This window comes from Aethalodelphis obliquidens, unplaced genomic scaffold, assembly GCF_003676395.1.
Source record: "Aethalodelphis obliquidens isolate GAN/ISIS:26980383/991018 unplaced genomic scaffold, ASM367639v1 scaffold13, whole genome shotgun sequence".
NCBI classification, from domain to species: domain Eukaryota; kingdom Metazoa; phylum Chordata; class Mammalia; order Artiodactyla; family Delphinidae; genus Aethalodelphis; species Aethalodelphis obliquidens.
In genome coordinates this window covers 1,795,666-1,811,435 of record NW_020837957.1, presented here as the reverse complement: position 1 = coordinate 1,811,435, position 15,770 = coordinate 1,795,666, and the positions used below count along the sequence as shown (strand labels likewise).

The 15,770-nt window shown below is 43.1% G+C and overlaps 1 protein-coding gene across 1 annotated transcript in view; it reads right to left on the bottom strand.

Moving 5' to 3' along the window:
- ROR1 (ROR family WNT receptor 1) overlaps nt 1–15,770 on the bottom strand; it is a 416,524-nt gene that overhangs the window by 28,278 nt on the left and 372,476 nt on the right. The window contains exons 5-7 of the mRNA XM_027113977.1: nt 9,858–9,985; nt 7,439–7,756; nt 5,933–6,178 (exon numbers count right to left, since the gene is read on the bottom strand). Of these exons, the coding sequence (XP_026969778.1) occupies nt 5,933–6,178; nt 7,439–7,756; nt 9,858–9,985 (692 nt within the window). The remainder of the gene's footprint in view (nt 1–5,932; nt 6,179–7,438; nt 7,757–9,857; nt 9,986–15,770) is intronic.

The following is a 15,770-nucleotide window of genomic DNA, read 5'->3' as shown; positions in this document are numbered from 1 at the left end:
GGTTTGAATATGAAAACATGAATGTAATCAAGGTTCCGCCTCACCACACAATTCAAGAAAGAAAGAAATAGGGGATCTCAATTAGTTGGGGAGACAGAATATAAGCTATGTGGTAGAATACGGACAAGGGCAAATGGCTAGGTCATTGCAAAAGGAGCTCCCAAAGAAACAGATATTTTCCACGGTTCACCACTCAGGGCTGCACAGAAAAGCAATGATAAGGGCTACAGTGAAGCTGTGAGGCTGGGAGGTGTGCCTAGGTGCCACCTGGAAAGAACAGAGGCAAATGTTTCTTTTTCAACTTTGTTTCCACCCAGCGCACAGTATTTGACTAGAGGTGAGAGCGTAGTGAATGAAGGTTTGCAGGCAGGATCTCACAGAAGATGGCCAACTCCGAGGACTGGGGACCTGGGGCTGCCAGGAAGGGAGGAGATCTAGGGCTTAATGGGAAAAGGACAAACGCTGTGAGGCCTGGGTGGAGCTGCCGGGGGACCTAGTCCCTATCAGGCTGAGGCTAACTAGAGCACCCTGGGGTCTCAGAGTAGATGTCTTGTGGCTGGGGGCTCCATTCCTGCATCTGTGCAGCTTCAGATAAGAAAATCAAAGACCTAGAGAGCTCATAAGGATCAAAGGGAAGAGGAAAGTTATAAAGGAATGTTTATTCCTCTGAATAAGCTAGAATGTGTCCTTTAAGTAGTTGTAGTATGGTGGACAGAGGCTGGACCTTGAGTCCCGTGGATCTGATCTTGGCTTTAGTAAAAATAACATTGTCTCAGCTTCTCCATCAGTAAAATGGAGGAGATACCTTTAACATGGGGTTATTATGAGGGTTAACTCAGCACATTTTATTGAGCATCAGCTAAGTCGTAGGCCAGATGCTGCTGTAAAGAACTTAGCACAGTGTTCAACCAACAGCAGACATCACGGCACAAACAGAAAAGCACATAACAGCACACATTAACGCTGGGAACTGTAAGACAGTGCTTAACGTGATTTGTATTTTTTTCATCTGATTCTTCCACTAGATTGTAAGCTACACGAGGGTGTGGCTTGTTAGCAAAGTCTAAAGTGTAGTAGAAGTTCAACACATATTGGTTTTAGTAAGTGAATTAATAAATAATAACCATTCTAATTGCTGGATGCCTGGGATAGGAAAGAAAAGACAGGGAATATGAGAGGTCAAGTCTGGCTCAAACTATCTTTTGTTCTTTAGCTTTTCCCAGGCACTGCCTGGGCACACGCACACAGCCCTCGCGGAGCCAATTCCCAGAATTCACAGCAGACATATTTGGTTGTGTTTAATTTTATGTTCTGTCTTAGAGTAAAAGTTCACAGATAAAACAATCTGGGGCAGACTGTTCTCAAGTGCTTTTATTCTAGAAAGTACAACAAATGCTCACATTCTGCATTTAATTAGGTCTATACTTCTTTTAGCCTTACTTAGTTGAAATGAAAACAAAAGATATCAGTAGGAAAATGAGAAACCCCGTGGAGATTTTGAAACCTCCTTAACTTTGACTTAACAAAGAATGCAGGAACATTCCCATGAGACTCCATCCCATTTGAGAGGAAGGAGGAAAATAACTCATTTCAGATATGCCCCACAGCTTACACCTCATTATGAGACGCAAACTTATCCTCAGTATCTCTATCAATCTATTTATCGTCTATCTATCCATCCATCTACCTACCTATTTGTATACATAAACACACAGATACACATATATATAAATCATAGAATTTACAAGACTGGCTATAGTTCTGAGTCCTGGGTCTACTTCTTATTAACCATGCGGCCTTGGACAAGTTATTTAAACTATGTCTCATTTTTCTCTTCTTGGGTAGAATAAAACTCAACTCATACAGTTATAGAACTATTATATATGAGATAATGCATAAAAAACTCTTTGCATAGTGCCTTTCTGTAAGCACTCAGTAAATGTTAACTGTTGTTTAATATTGTTATTCTATAGTCTAAATTGTATAATTTATACAGTATATACAATATGCTATATTCTGTAGTCTAAATTGTATAATTCTTATTCAGTCTCAGCGTTCCCCAAACCTGGCACTACTGGCGTTCTGGGTTGGATAATCCTTTGTGAGGGCTGTTCCGTGCACTCTGGGATGTGTAGCAGCACCCCTGGCCTCTACACAATAGATGCCAGTAGCATCCCCCACCCCCACCCAGCTGCGATGACCAAAATATCTCTAGATATTGCCAAATGCACCCTGGAAGGCAAAACTTTCCCTGTTTGAGAACCACTGGTACAGAACAAACAGCAGTGAGTGGCCCTAGGGATAGGAGACCTGGTTTCTGTTAACTAATTTGTGTTCTTGGGTCAGTCCTACCACTTCCCTGGGCCTTGGTTGTCTCCTATGTTAAAGTAGGGCAGGAAATTCCTGCTTTATCTTTTATGATTTTTGTAAGGATGAAATGAGAAAAAAAATCATATGCTCTAATGAAATGTTATAAAAGTAGGATTCTACGGGCTTCCCTGGTGGTGCAGTGGTTGAGAGTCCGCCTGCCGATGCAGGGGACGCGGGTTCGTGCCCCGGTCTGGGAGGATCCCACGTGCCGCGGAGCCGCTGGGCCCGTGAGCCGTGGCCGCTGAGCCTGCGTGTCCAGAGCCTGTGCTCAACAACGGGAGAGGCCACAGCTGTGAGAGGCCCACGTACCGCAAAAAAACAAAAAAACAAACAAAAAAAAGAAAAGTAGGATTCTAGTATGATTATTTTGTTAGAGCTCGGCTATGAAGGGGCAATTACAAGAAGGCTTGCCTTGGAGCAACAGGTGATGCCGACCTGCTCTCTTCTTTATTTCATACCCTGGGGAGCCGCTGGCCTCTCAGCAGCTTCTTATTGATCACATGTCAAGGATTCCCTGTTCCTTTAATGGATGTATTTGTGGTTTGGCCTGAAGAATTCAAAAGGAACTGTTCTCTTTCCAAATGAAATGAAAATTTCTTTTTAAAACACGTATTATTGTAAGTGGTGAAAACTGGCTTGTTATCCGCAGATTTAACTTTCATCTAAATTTATCCCTCATAGGACTAGAATTAACCTGTCCTCAGAATTATGCAGATCGATATTCAAAAAGAAATATCTTAGGGTGTCCAACATCACTGTACTGATTAATACAATAATAATATACTGAGCAATACTATGATGGAATTCTTCATCAGCAAGGGAACATGTTTAGTTGTCGTATCATGTTATGGGACTCAGTATACTGAAATCCAGAGGTTGACCCTATTGTCACTCTTTTATTTATTTCTGAAAAATCTTTAAATGGGAAACAGCAGAGGGTCTGGGGAAAGAGTGCAAGCTTTGAGTTTGGTCAGTGCTATGTGCAAGTAGACGAGGGTTCAAGGTCCAATCCCATGAGTTGTCTCATTTAGACTAGTCCTTTAACCCTTCTGAACCTTGGTGGAATATGTTAATAACATCTATCCCATAGCGTGGTGATGAGTTTTAAATGGAGATGAAGATGTGAAGTACAAAGCACCGTGCAGGCACATGGTAGGTAGTATAGGTGGTCGTTCTTTCTGTGTCCACAGTCTGAAAGACTGTTCAAGGGTTTCTTTCATCTTTTGGAGAGTGTGTTTGTCTGACTGCTTTAGGAACACCGTTGAAATGGAAAGCAATACATTTTTTAGGTATCATTTCGAATCTTGACTTAAACTAATTGTAATAAAGCTTGAATCTGATTATCAACAAATCTTCCAGTTTATGAGCAAATTATCTCCCTACTTCTTTATTTTTATATTATTTTTAAAAATTGTTTTCAAGCATAGTTGATTTACAATGTGTTAATTTCTGCTCTATAGCAAAGTAACTCAGATATACATATCTTGGTATACATTCTTTTTCATAGGGTATTGAATATAGTTCCTGGTGCTACAGAGTAGGACCTTGTTGTTTATCCAACCCTATGTATACTAGTTTGCATCTGCTAATCCCAAACTCCCAATTCTTCCCTCCCCCATCCCCCTCCCCCCTGGCAACCACAAGTATGTTCGCTATGTCTGATTATCTCCCTACTTCTGATGAGGATTATAGTTGGAAATTAAGGGTCAGAAGTCACCTAAAGGAAAACGGTGTTCACCCAGAGTCGAGTAAACAATGTGTTTCTTCCTTAAAATAATTCATTTGGTTTCCTTAAGGACATAGTCAGTCTCCTGAGATAGCACAGTGAAGTAGCAGGAAGATGAGTTTGGAGTCAGACTAGCGGGGTGACTCTGTTGCTCTCTGAGCCTCCGTTTCTTCCTTGGCAGCATAGGGTTAAGAATACCTGCCACAACGTGAGGGTATTCTTAACCCTCTTAACCCCCTTATCCTAAATAAAGCCTCTGAAACTCTAAGAATGATGCCTGGCACATGGGAAATGCTCAGTAAGTATTGCTTTTATACCTGGCTCTCTTGCAAATCTTCACACCTACCTGGTGTAGGAGAAGGGATGAGGCAACTAAGTAAATGATTATAAATCTACATTTTATTTTATTCCTTTCCTATTAATGTTGAATATAGCAACATTGGGAAATGTTGCACTTAAATTTTAAGTGCAAACCATTTAAAAAATACAGGATAATTTGCTTTGATGTTTCCAATGGTGGCTCTGGAAGAGTTAACTTCATAATTTGTTCTTTATGCTGCATATGAAGGCATTTTGAAGCCCAGCGACACAAAAAGGGTCTGCTTACCTCTTTCTCAAACTGAGTATGTTTAACCATTTATAAAATCATTTTGCAGGAAAAGAGACCGTGGTAACAGGTAACATGTAAGAATGAAACTGTAGTATAATAGTTTCCCAAATTTTTATCACTAAGAGTTCTTTTAATATTTTTATTACTTTTTCCTAATGACCTCTGTAGTATGTTTTAGCTTCCTCTTCTTTACTCCACAGCATTTGTGCTAACTTCTACTATATCACACACACTGCATTGCGATAGTAACATGAATCGTATTTTCTTCCTTTTTCACACTCCTGACTCCATAGTGGGCTCAAACAATATTTGCTAAACTGAGAGCAAGCATTCCTCTATATGTGAAGACTACATACTAATTATAATAAATTCCTCTTTATATATTGACCATATAATAATTACATTAGAAAATATTTATTAAACATTTATTATCTTCCAGACATTGTAGAGTTTTCCAGATATCAACTCATTTATTCTCTCAATAAACCCTGGATGTATATCATTATTAGCTCCATTTTACTTGGTGTGGCTTTCCTGTGACATCCTGACTCTCCCACTACGCCTGGGAAACCCAGGTGACATTATCAGTAGAACTAGGATAAGGAAGTTGAATCAGTTCCAAAAAAGTCTGAGACTCCAGGTATCAGCAGCATTTCCATTCTCTTTCTCCTACCTTCCAAACATTTTCTAGAAAAAGGAACAAACTGATTCAGAAACTTCATTTTCTTTCTATACTTCTGCAGTATAAAAGGATGAGATGAAGGACACAGTTTATCCACAGGTTGCCTTGGATCACTAAGTAATGGCTATAGATTCATCCTCCCTTGTGGGTGTTCTCAAGGACACAGGGAAAACAATTCTCTTTCTGCTTCCAATACACCTGTTGTGCTAAAAAAGGTACACCTGGACACAGACCATCGTGGGTAACACATTTCACTACATGAATGATGGTGATAAGCTGTACTTCTGGGGAGACGGTGCCTGTTATACACACTAACACAATGGCTGCAGGGATAAAAGCAGTTTCCTCCTTGAGAGTGTGCTTTGGTACCCTAAAACGTGTTTTATGTCAAAGCAGCAAGGTTTATCTATCCTAGAAACAGTATGAGATCAAACAAACACTATCAATCTCCTTTGCCCCTTTACACGATTCTCCTAAGGGAAGGGGCATGGAGTGCGGATCTTTTAAAGTGACTGAATCCTTTAAAGGCAATGACGGTATTTACCACATGCTGGGATGTCGCACAGGTCAGACTTATAGTTTTCATCCAAGGTGAAGCACCAGGGAGCTTCCTTCTGATTCCCTGGGTTGCGGCAGTAGGAGTGCCCTCCGTTCAGCTCTGGGAAGCGGAGGGCGGTGAAGGTGTGTGTGTGTGGGTACTGGGAATTCCACGGCTGGCACTGGCGCCCTGATTTGGTCACACTGACAGTTCCCCGGTAGTCCACACCTGTGCTGTTATAGCACTTGTGATCTGAAAAACACAGAAGAAGAGCCCAAACTGTGAGAGAGAAGCAGAGGAGGCGCAGGAGCTCCCGGCCAGCAGTTTCTGGAGGGAGGACGTGCGATTACCCTCACGGCCGAGGCTTCCCTGATGGGACACAGAGCGGGCCTTGCAGTGACATTCCTGGGAGGATTTACAGCTTATGCTTCAGGAAGAGAACCAGTCCTCCACAAGTATTTTTGATATTGAACACAGAAAAGAATCAGAACTGGGGTGGGACCTGGGGGCACTGGAGTCATTTCCTAGTGAATGGTGCAGGGACTGTTTCTTCCATTTCTGCACATGAGTCCTGTAATAAAGAATCTAGTTCTCAGAAAATGTTAGTTAGCGGCAGGGCACTATGGGTTTCTGACAGGGGTTAGGGCCATTGCCATGCCAGTGCACATGGGAAATGCACAGGAAAAGTCTTTTGTTTCATGGAGGTGAGACGAAGGAGGATGGAGGTAAACCTCCATATACATATTTTTTAAATTGTGGCACAACACCCATATCGTACAATTTACCATTAGTGCATTTAGAACATTCAAAATATTGTGCAACCTTCACCTCTATCTCATCCTAGAACACTTACATTATCCCCCAAAGAAACTCTATGCTCCTTAAGCAGTCACTGCCCACTCTCCCCTTCCCCCGGCCCCTGGCCACCATTAATCTGCTTTCTATCTCTATGGAGTTGTCTACTATGGATATTTCATATAAATGGACTCATACAATGGTGTCTGGCTTCTTTCTGTGACAGTATCTTCAAGGTTCATGCCATGTTGTACCATGTAACAGGATTTTACTCCTTTTCATGGATGAATACTATTTCATTATGTGGATATACCACAATGTATTTATCTACTCACCTACTGATGGACATTTGGGCTGCTTCCACCTTTTAGCTGTGGTGAATAGAGCTGTCATGAACCTTTCTGTACAAGTTTTTGTCTGAACACCTGTTTTCAATTCTTTCGGGTATATAGCCAGGAGTGGCACTGCTGGGACGTATGGCAATTCTATTTTTAAGTTATTAAGGAACCAGAAACCATATTTTAAAATTATCATCGTCATGCAACTTCTTGAAGATAGGCACTGCCTCTCATCCACCGCTGAATGCTCAGCCCCACACGGTATTTGGCCCATCGGAAGGTAATCTATCAACACGAACCATCACTAGGGATCAAGATCCAGTTTTCAGGCGGCTGCCGGCCCCCGAGGCAGCACAGAAGGTCAGGGGCTACCACTTACTTTTATTTATAGGATCCGCCATGGGAATTCCAATCCGGATACAATTTGCAGCTTCGGGGCTCTCTGGCTGGGGGAGATCTTCACAGTTCGGCAGTTTCAGCCTCATCAGAATCATGGGATTTGATCTCGCAAAAATGTATTCTGTCTGACACAGGACATTTTCCAGGATTTCACATTCATCGCGACACAAGTCCCGGGGCTTTGGGACAGATGAGGTTTCGTCACAGTACGGGAAGGCGTAGTGGCACAGGGAAGGAATGGCGAACTGAGAACACTTATCAGACAAGTGACTGGAGGTGCCGATCATGGTGAAGGCAGCTGGAAAACAAACACAATTATTAACTCCCAGGGGCAGGGTTTATCTCTCCCGGTTATCTAGTCAACAGATATCAGATGTAAACACACATTGGAAAGAATCTGCTGTGCTCAAACAGACAAGGCCAAGAGAAGGAGATTCATTTCAGATGTCTAAGCAGCTTACTTTCACTGGCTTGAAAAAAATAATTTTGACTACAAAGTTAAAAAAACAGGATTAAGTTACATATGTACCGTTTCCTAATAAAAAGAATTAATTAGGTTAAAGTACAATATATTTTTCATTTTTACTACAAAGCAACAGAACTTTGCGTTTCATCCGGTACTTTTTATTAGTTTTGTGAGGCTTCTAAAACATGTGACAGCTGCAGGGCAGAACTTGCTTTATGCAGTGACTGAGCCCCATCACAGGATTTAGTTCTGTGTCTTGCCTCTGAGTTGCTGGATGACTCTGGGTAACTTGTTTAATTTCTTTGTGGCTTGAATACTTTCTATTCCATCTTCTGAAAATGAGGCAACTCATCTGGAAGTTCTCGAAGAGCACAACTCAGTTGTTTCAGTGTGTATTATAGAATATTAGTGGTCACTTAGCCTAACCTCTCATCCCTGTACAAAAAGAGCACTAGCCTTTGCATAACTCTACTGACAAGGAGCTTATACTCACAAGGCAGCCTAAGAGGTTGTTAGTACACTGTTTCCCAAAGTATGTTCCTCGGAACATTAATTCTGTAGAATGTTAAAAGTGTTTGAGAAGTTGGGGTTCCATAAACAAACAAGTTTGGGAAATGCTGTGTTAAAAAAGTTAAATGGATTTAAAAAAAAATGTTAATACTTTCCAGTAAGCTGATATCCATTGAAAATGTCCAAGAGAGGATTAATATAATTGGGTGACCAAATATTTATATCAGAACTCCCATTTATTTTTGTGAATACTTAGTAAAAAGTATGTTCAAATGTTCTTTTGCTAGGTTGAAAGGTTTCTTCAATAGCCTCTCCCCAACAGTCCTGCTTCCGCTCTGGAATTTCACAGTCTTTCCGCTTGAAAGCCTGAGGGCTTTCGCAGTGGGCAAATACATCTTCCTACAGCTGCTTCTTCGGGTTAAATAGCTCCCCTGGCCCTCTCCCAGCTCCTTCAAAGTCCTCACGGGACATAGTTTCTGGACTGTTGGCTGTTCTGTGTGCCTGCCTTGGGTTTGTTCTTGCCTCTCTTAGATCCTAGAGTTGCCAGATAAACTACAAAGGACCCAGTTACACGTGCACTTCAGATAAACATTTGGGACATATACTAAAAAATTATCAAATATAACTGGGTGTCTTGTATTTTTCAGTGCTAAAGCTGGCAACCTTATTAGAATTTCAGAAAGGCCATTTTAATGTGTTGCCAGGGTACGGGGCACAGAGGCATAATAACTACACTAATGGGAGAGGCACAGGCGGCTGCAAGCACCAGAACTAGGTATACAAAATCGTGCAAGGTGGCCGACACTACGTACCTCACGCGTGCTAGGTAGTGCCTCACTATTAGATTTCCATGAAACAGATACTTTCAATTCAGGAAAGTGAAGGGTAAAATAGAGAAAGCTAGAGCAGGAAGAGACCTATGATCATCCTGCCTCCTCGCTCACTTCACAGGGAAAGAAAGAGATTTCCATGGAGAGTAAGAGACTTTCCCCAAAGTCACAGTAATGGCAATATTGGGATTAGCATCCAGAATTATGGACTCTAAATTCATCTGCGTTCGGTCGACACAACGTTGCTTCCAAACAGTAAGCTCTGTGAGGGCAGAAACGTACCTGGCTTATTCGCCACAGCATCACATCCCCAGTGCCCAGCCCAGGTCCTGGTATGCCAAAGGCACCCAATAATATTTATTGAGTGTTTGAATGAATGTGAGACTTCTCAAAGCCTCCTTTTCCTCTAAGGGCAAACTCAATAAATTATTCTAATGTAAATTCCAGAGCAGAGATTGCATCTCCTGCTTTTTTATGGCCCTGCTCCTAACCCCTATGCTTAGCCTAATCCTTTGTCAAGAGAAGAGCTCAGTAAAACTTCTGGCGAGAAAAATTGTTATGCAAAGTATAAATATAATTTCATTGCTACCTACCTGTGATCTGATTTTCTATTTCCCCTTGCATATGCAGAGACTCCATATAGACAGTGCGGTTGCCAATAAATCTGGCACACGCAATCCCTCTGTACGGCTGACAGAATCCATCTTCTTCGTACTCATCTCTAAAAACAGAGCACAGACATTAGAGGGAGGGTGCAGTACACACTTGCAGTTGGCTCTGACTGCGCGATGCCCCAGACAGTCACTAGGGGGCGCAGTCGGGCGCAGTATCCTAAAGAGTGGGCTAAGGAATCCGACTTTTTCCTCAGTTCCCTCCATCGTTTAAAACATCTGTTGGTCACGTCGGTCAAGTTTCCTTCACCCCCAGAAAAATCATCCTGAAGCACAAAATCATCCTTAAATATGGGAGAAAACACTTTTATTTTCGCAGCTGGTGGTGGGCTGGAAGATGATGTAGTTGTAAGAGTAAAGAGGGAATGAGTTGGAAATCTGGGCACATGTTCTACAGTTTTTCGTTTTTTAAGCACAGATTATTTCCTCTTCATTTGCTACAAAGGCGTGGGCGCGTTATCACCAAGGTACACTCGGACTGATATGTCAGTTAGGAGACTCCACGGGGTGAGAAGCTGGGGGCAGCTGGAAAGAAACCAGAGGGCAGTCCAGTTACGTGGCTCCTGCTTGAGACCTATTCTCTCCACCCTGCAGAGAGAGGTCCATGGCAAACCACGGACCGGACAATTTCAAATGAGTCACTAAATCCCAGGAAATCCAGAGCAAATGCCAATGGATGCTTGCTTTCCTAATCCCCTAAAACTTAAAAAAAAAATAATCTTTAAAAAATTTTTGCTGCCTCAAATGACAATAATAAAAGGGAGGGCAGAGATTTTATTCTGAAGACAAGGGGATACCAGAAAGTGATGTGATTAGTGACAGTCTGGCAAATGGCTGGAGAGCTAAGGCTGGAGATTAGGACCCAAGATGGCAGGTTCAGCTTGAAAGGACAGAGGCCAAAACCTCCCACAAGGGCCTATGATAAGCTCAAGACACCAGAGTACAGAATATCAATCTGCTTCTGAAAGGCAGACCACAGCCAAGCAGAAGGCTATCTGCCAGGTTTACGGGCGGACTTCTAGTCTAGATGCTCCTCCCCCGTTAACCTGGCTGGAATCAACACATCATCTGAACAAAGCATCATTTTTCCTCTTTAGCTTCTAAGTTAAAGTACTTTAGAGCAAAAATCGGGAGAACAAAATTCTCCTTCTACATTTAACGTTTGCATATCCTTAGGCAACCTCCCAAGTCCTCTGAGCTATGGTTTTCTTATCTGTAAGATGAAGCTAATAATTGACCTCTCGACCCTGTAAGTCACAGTCATGAGGATCCTATCAAGTCGTGTAAAAGCTTTTAAAAAGCGCTACACTGAGGTAACATACAATTATTATTAAAGCACTTACAGTTACCGAAGAAGTCATTTATTTAAAGGAGAATTATTTACTAAGCTTCTACTTTGTAAAAGTGACTGTGGTCAGTGCTGTGACCCTGGACTTCCACACCTGAGGGTTCAGTGAGGGAGTCTAGAAAGCCCACTAGAATAGGAAACCAGGTGAAAAAATCTGATAGAACTGATCCTTCAAAGACACTGGTTTTCAGTTGCTTTCTACTCCCTATTCACTAAAACAGTCATTCTGAAGGTGGAGATGGGAGCAGTATCTTCAGTGTAGTCCTCCAAATAGTTCGCAGTGCAAAGCTCTTAAAATTGTAATCTTTAAGCACACGTACAAATGAATATATCATATACCTGACATAAAGACACTGAAATTTTAATGTTGCAAAATCCTGCAAGCACTCTAAATGTTTACTTTCATAAATCCTAATGTTGAAGCCTTTTTGGCTTACATTTTACTTGGGTTGTAAAATTAGCCCCACTTTTATTGGGTAGCTAATCATAAACCTATGGGGAGAAAGAAGTTTCTCGATGACCCAGCCTTGGGATCTTGGAGACTGAAGTCCGGAGACCAGAATGCACCCCCCAACTCCCATCCCCACTATTACAGACGATGCTTTTCTATCCCTAGGCATTAGTAGAGCTCTGGATTTTTAAGGTGTCATTATGAGAACACTTCTTCCTCCCCCGCATTAAACTCTCAAGGCCTCAATTTATATCTCTTGGGAGGACAAAACCCTGGAATTACCCCCAGATATAAATCCCTGACCTACTGGGAGTTTCCATATTTTATGTGTGAGGTTTAGGCTAAACTTCTTACCACCTTTCCAGTTCAAGATTCTAAGCAGACCCTTTGAATACAGTTTCTCGGAATAAAATGGAATGCAATTCCTTGGCGGCATATCTCTTATCAAGGGCTTAGAGCTGCAGGTGTATTAAATTTTTGACTGTGCCCAGAATTCTTGATATTCTGGCTGGTCTCTTGGGGACAGATATAAAAAACAAAACAAATAAAATTAAAAAAAAACAGTATGTAATGTCACCTGCTAGAGAGTAGTTCTCAGTCCTGTTTGCTTATACAATCTCCTTAGGAAGCTTTCGAAAATACCAGTGCCCAAACCCCACCTCGGACCTATTAAGTCAGTCTCTGGGGATGCAGCTTAGGTATTCATGCGTTCTAAAAAGGTCTCAGGTGATTTGAATGTGGTGGAGAACCACAGCACTAGAAAAATAAACATGTATGAAGTGTCTGCCACTCTTTGTGCTGAGTACTATGCTAAGTGCTTTCGTCAAAGTAGCCCCTTGGGGCTTCCCTGGTGGCACAGTGGTTGAGAGTCCGCCTGCCGATGCGGGGGACACGGGTTCGTGCCCCGGTCCGGGAAGATCCCACGTGCCGCAGAGCGGCTGGGCCCGTGAGCCATGGCCGCGTCCGGAGCCTGTGCTCCGCGACGGGAGAGACCACGACAGTGAGAGGCCCGCGCACCGCAAAAAAAAAAAAAAAGTAGCCCCTTGTGCAGTGTTATTATCCTTATTTATCAGAGGGAGAAACTCAGGTTCAGAGAAGTTAAGTAACTGGCTCAGATTCACAAAGCCAGTAAGTTGTGGAGCTAGGATTTAAACTCAAAATTCAAACTCAAGCTTGAATACCAGGCTGTTGGATCTGTAATGATGTCCTACTTTTCAATACTACTTTAAATTAAATCAGCCTAATAATAAGAGGCTTTGTAATGAGCCTTTACTCTGTGCCAGGCACTGTTCAATTTCATTTATGTATAAAATCAATATTAAGTCATTTAATCCTGACAACAGTCTTATACAGAAGGTGAAGGTGTAATTATTCTCATTTTACAGATGAGAAAACTATAGGGTCAGAAAGAGCAAAGAACTTGTCTAATGTGACACAGCAAGCAGAAGAACGAGATTTGCCCCAGACTGTCACTTGTAACCATGGTATACAGCTTCCTTTCAAATGGCTGGCTATAGACATTTTTGCATTGCTTACAGGGGCCTTCTACTGTGAAGATGTTTTGGTATCTGCTGGGTAGCAAAAAGATTTTCTTTTAAACATCAAGTCGCAATCACCTTTCATCCTTTCCATTTTCCCTGCTGGCTGTGGCTGGAGGGGAACAAACGCTCCTCCAACATTAATCAGCTTTATGCTTTTCTCTTCTTTCATCGTTGATGCCCTCCATGCTCAGCAAATTGAAAACATGAAGCAGCAAGGCAGAAAGAGTGCAAGGGCACTTGCTGCGAGCGTGCCCGAGGCTGCGTTCTAGGGAGAAGAAAAGCGCACTAGGAGAGGGCACACGGAATCCTGGCCATTTATCACAGCAGCTGGCACAGACATGTGCCAGCTATCTCATCGTGATGTCAGGATGCCCGGGAGCTTTGTGATGGGCACTCCTGCTTTTCATAAAGGTAATTTAGTGACTGTGTTACCAGCCCTTCAACCTTCCGAAGTCTCTGTCATGTGATAGGGAAAAGCAAACACAGTTTGCCCTCCACCTCTGGGGTCTCCCCCTTCCCCAGAGCAAGGAGCTTATGAGGGATGGTCACGCGAGCTGACAGCAATGATGACCAATGTGGCAGCAGTAGGAGTATCTACTCAGGAAGCACCACGGATCGAGAATTGGGAAACACTGCCCACGGGAGTCTGACAGTGACAGTGGGAGTCAATAGCTACACATTCCTTGGCAAACCTCTCGGGTCTGGAACAAGGCTCTCGAGAGCTCTCCGAAAATGAAAACGACGCATTGTGTAGTGTGGGGTCTGGGAAGCCCACGATGTAGTTTTCTGAGAGTGGGGAGCAGGAAAGGAGGAGAAAGGATGGGCGGGTAGGTGGGGTACGGGGAGTAAAAGGACGCAGAATACCCCAAATGGCTGCCAAAATGGAGATGTGCCAAGTTTGGATCACCAGAGGCCTGCTGGCGCTCTCTTTGGCGTTTCCAGGGAGAGCAGGGTTTCTGAAGCGTGCCTCAATTTAAGGCAGACAAGAGAGCAAACTCAACTGTTGTCTTAGACACATGATTTCCAAAGAAACCCTTAATATTCGTAGAAAAACTGGTGAAAACGGAATGAAGTCTGTAGATTAGTTAGTAGCGTTGTACCAATATTAATTTCTTACTCTTGATAACAGTACGATGTTGATGCAAGACATTAACATTGGGGTAATGGGATAAGAGCATAGGGAAACTCTGGACTACTTGTGCCACTTTTCTTAAATATAAATATTTCAAAAGAAAAGTAAAAAAAACAAAAGAAAAAGAAAGTGTTACAGGATGGCGGGGGGTGGGGGTGGCAACCTTACTGTATACAGATGAGCAGGAGGGGCTATGGCGTGAGGGTATCGGGAAGGCCCTCGAATGACCTCATTTAATCTTCCAAACAACTTTATCAGAATCTATCTGGGCCTATCCCTGCGTGGCTGAATTCCCGTCATGAACAGTTCACTCATTTGTTTGAGCTTGGCCTACTTCGAAATTCAAATACTTCCAGGAGAGAGGACATACTCGGTCAGGAAGAGCTCAGTATAGATGGATTTTTTATTAACTGCTGTTGGTACTTTCATCTTTGTTGAAAGTTGTATACAAGGAGGGTGGGGCAATCGATGAGAGGTCCATGTGTGAAGAGGAAGGCAATCTTCCTGGCCTTGCACTTCAGTCCAGGGCCAGCCTACGGCCAGTGAGATGACAGAGAAGGCAGACCGGGAGGGAGGGTATGGGAGACTGGTTCATCAGTCACTTGTTACAAAGGGATCTTTTCCAAAACACAGACTTGATCAGGTCATTTCCTGCCTAAAATTCATCCTAGTTCCTGACTCACCACAGTTTCTTGACTGTAGTACACAAGGCCTTTCCCTAGTTCCTGCCCATTTTTCCAGCCTGGTTCCTGGCCTGATGAGCCTGTGAACTTAATGAGACTAGCCATGCTATTGACCTTGGTAGTCTCCAAACAAGGAATGCACTTTGCTGCTCTCCTGGCTTTGCCTGTTCTCTTCCTGGGACCCAGCGCTCCCTCCATCCTCTTTCTCACCTTGTGGTTGCCTTTATGTCTTTAAGAACCCAGTGCTCCAACCCCCCCGGGAAAGTTAGTCACCGCCCACTCCATTCCCCCCCGCCCCCCGTCCAGCACCTTTATCACACCACTCCTACACATTTCTGACTTCATGTTATGTAGTGCCCACTTCACCACCACTCTAAGGCAAGGACCATGTCTGATTTGGCTTCGTAAATCCAGGGCCTGGCACAGTGCACAGCTCAGTAAATAAGAGCTGAATGAGGGAGAGGTTGCTGCTGGGAGCTGTTTCTACCCCCACCCCACTGTGCACAGACTGACCAACAGAACTGTAATAGACATAACAGACATGGAGATGGCCTAGGCTAGCTCTCAGACATGGACCCTCTCCATACCAGAAGGACCCTCCAAACTGGAAACCACTTTCTTCTGCACCAGATTTTACACTGGGGCCTGACAGGCTTAGTCAAGCCCAAGTGATTCTTACT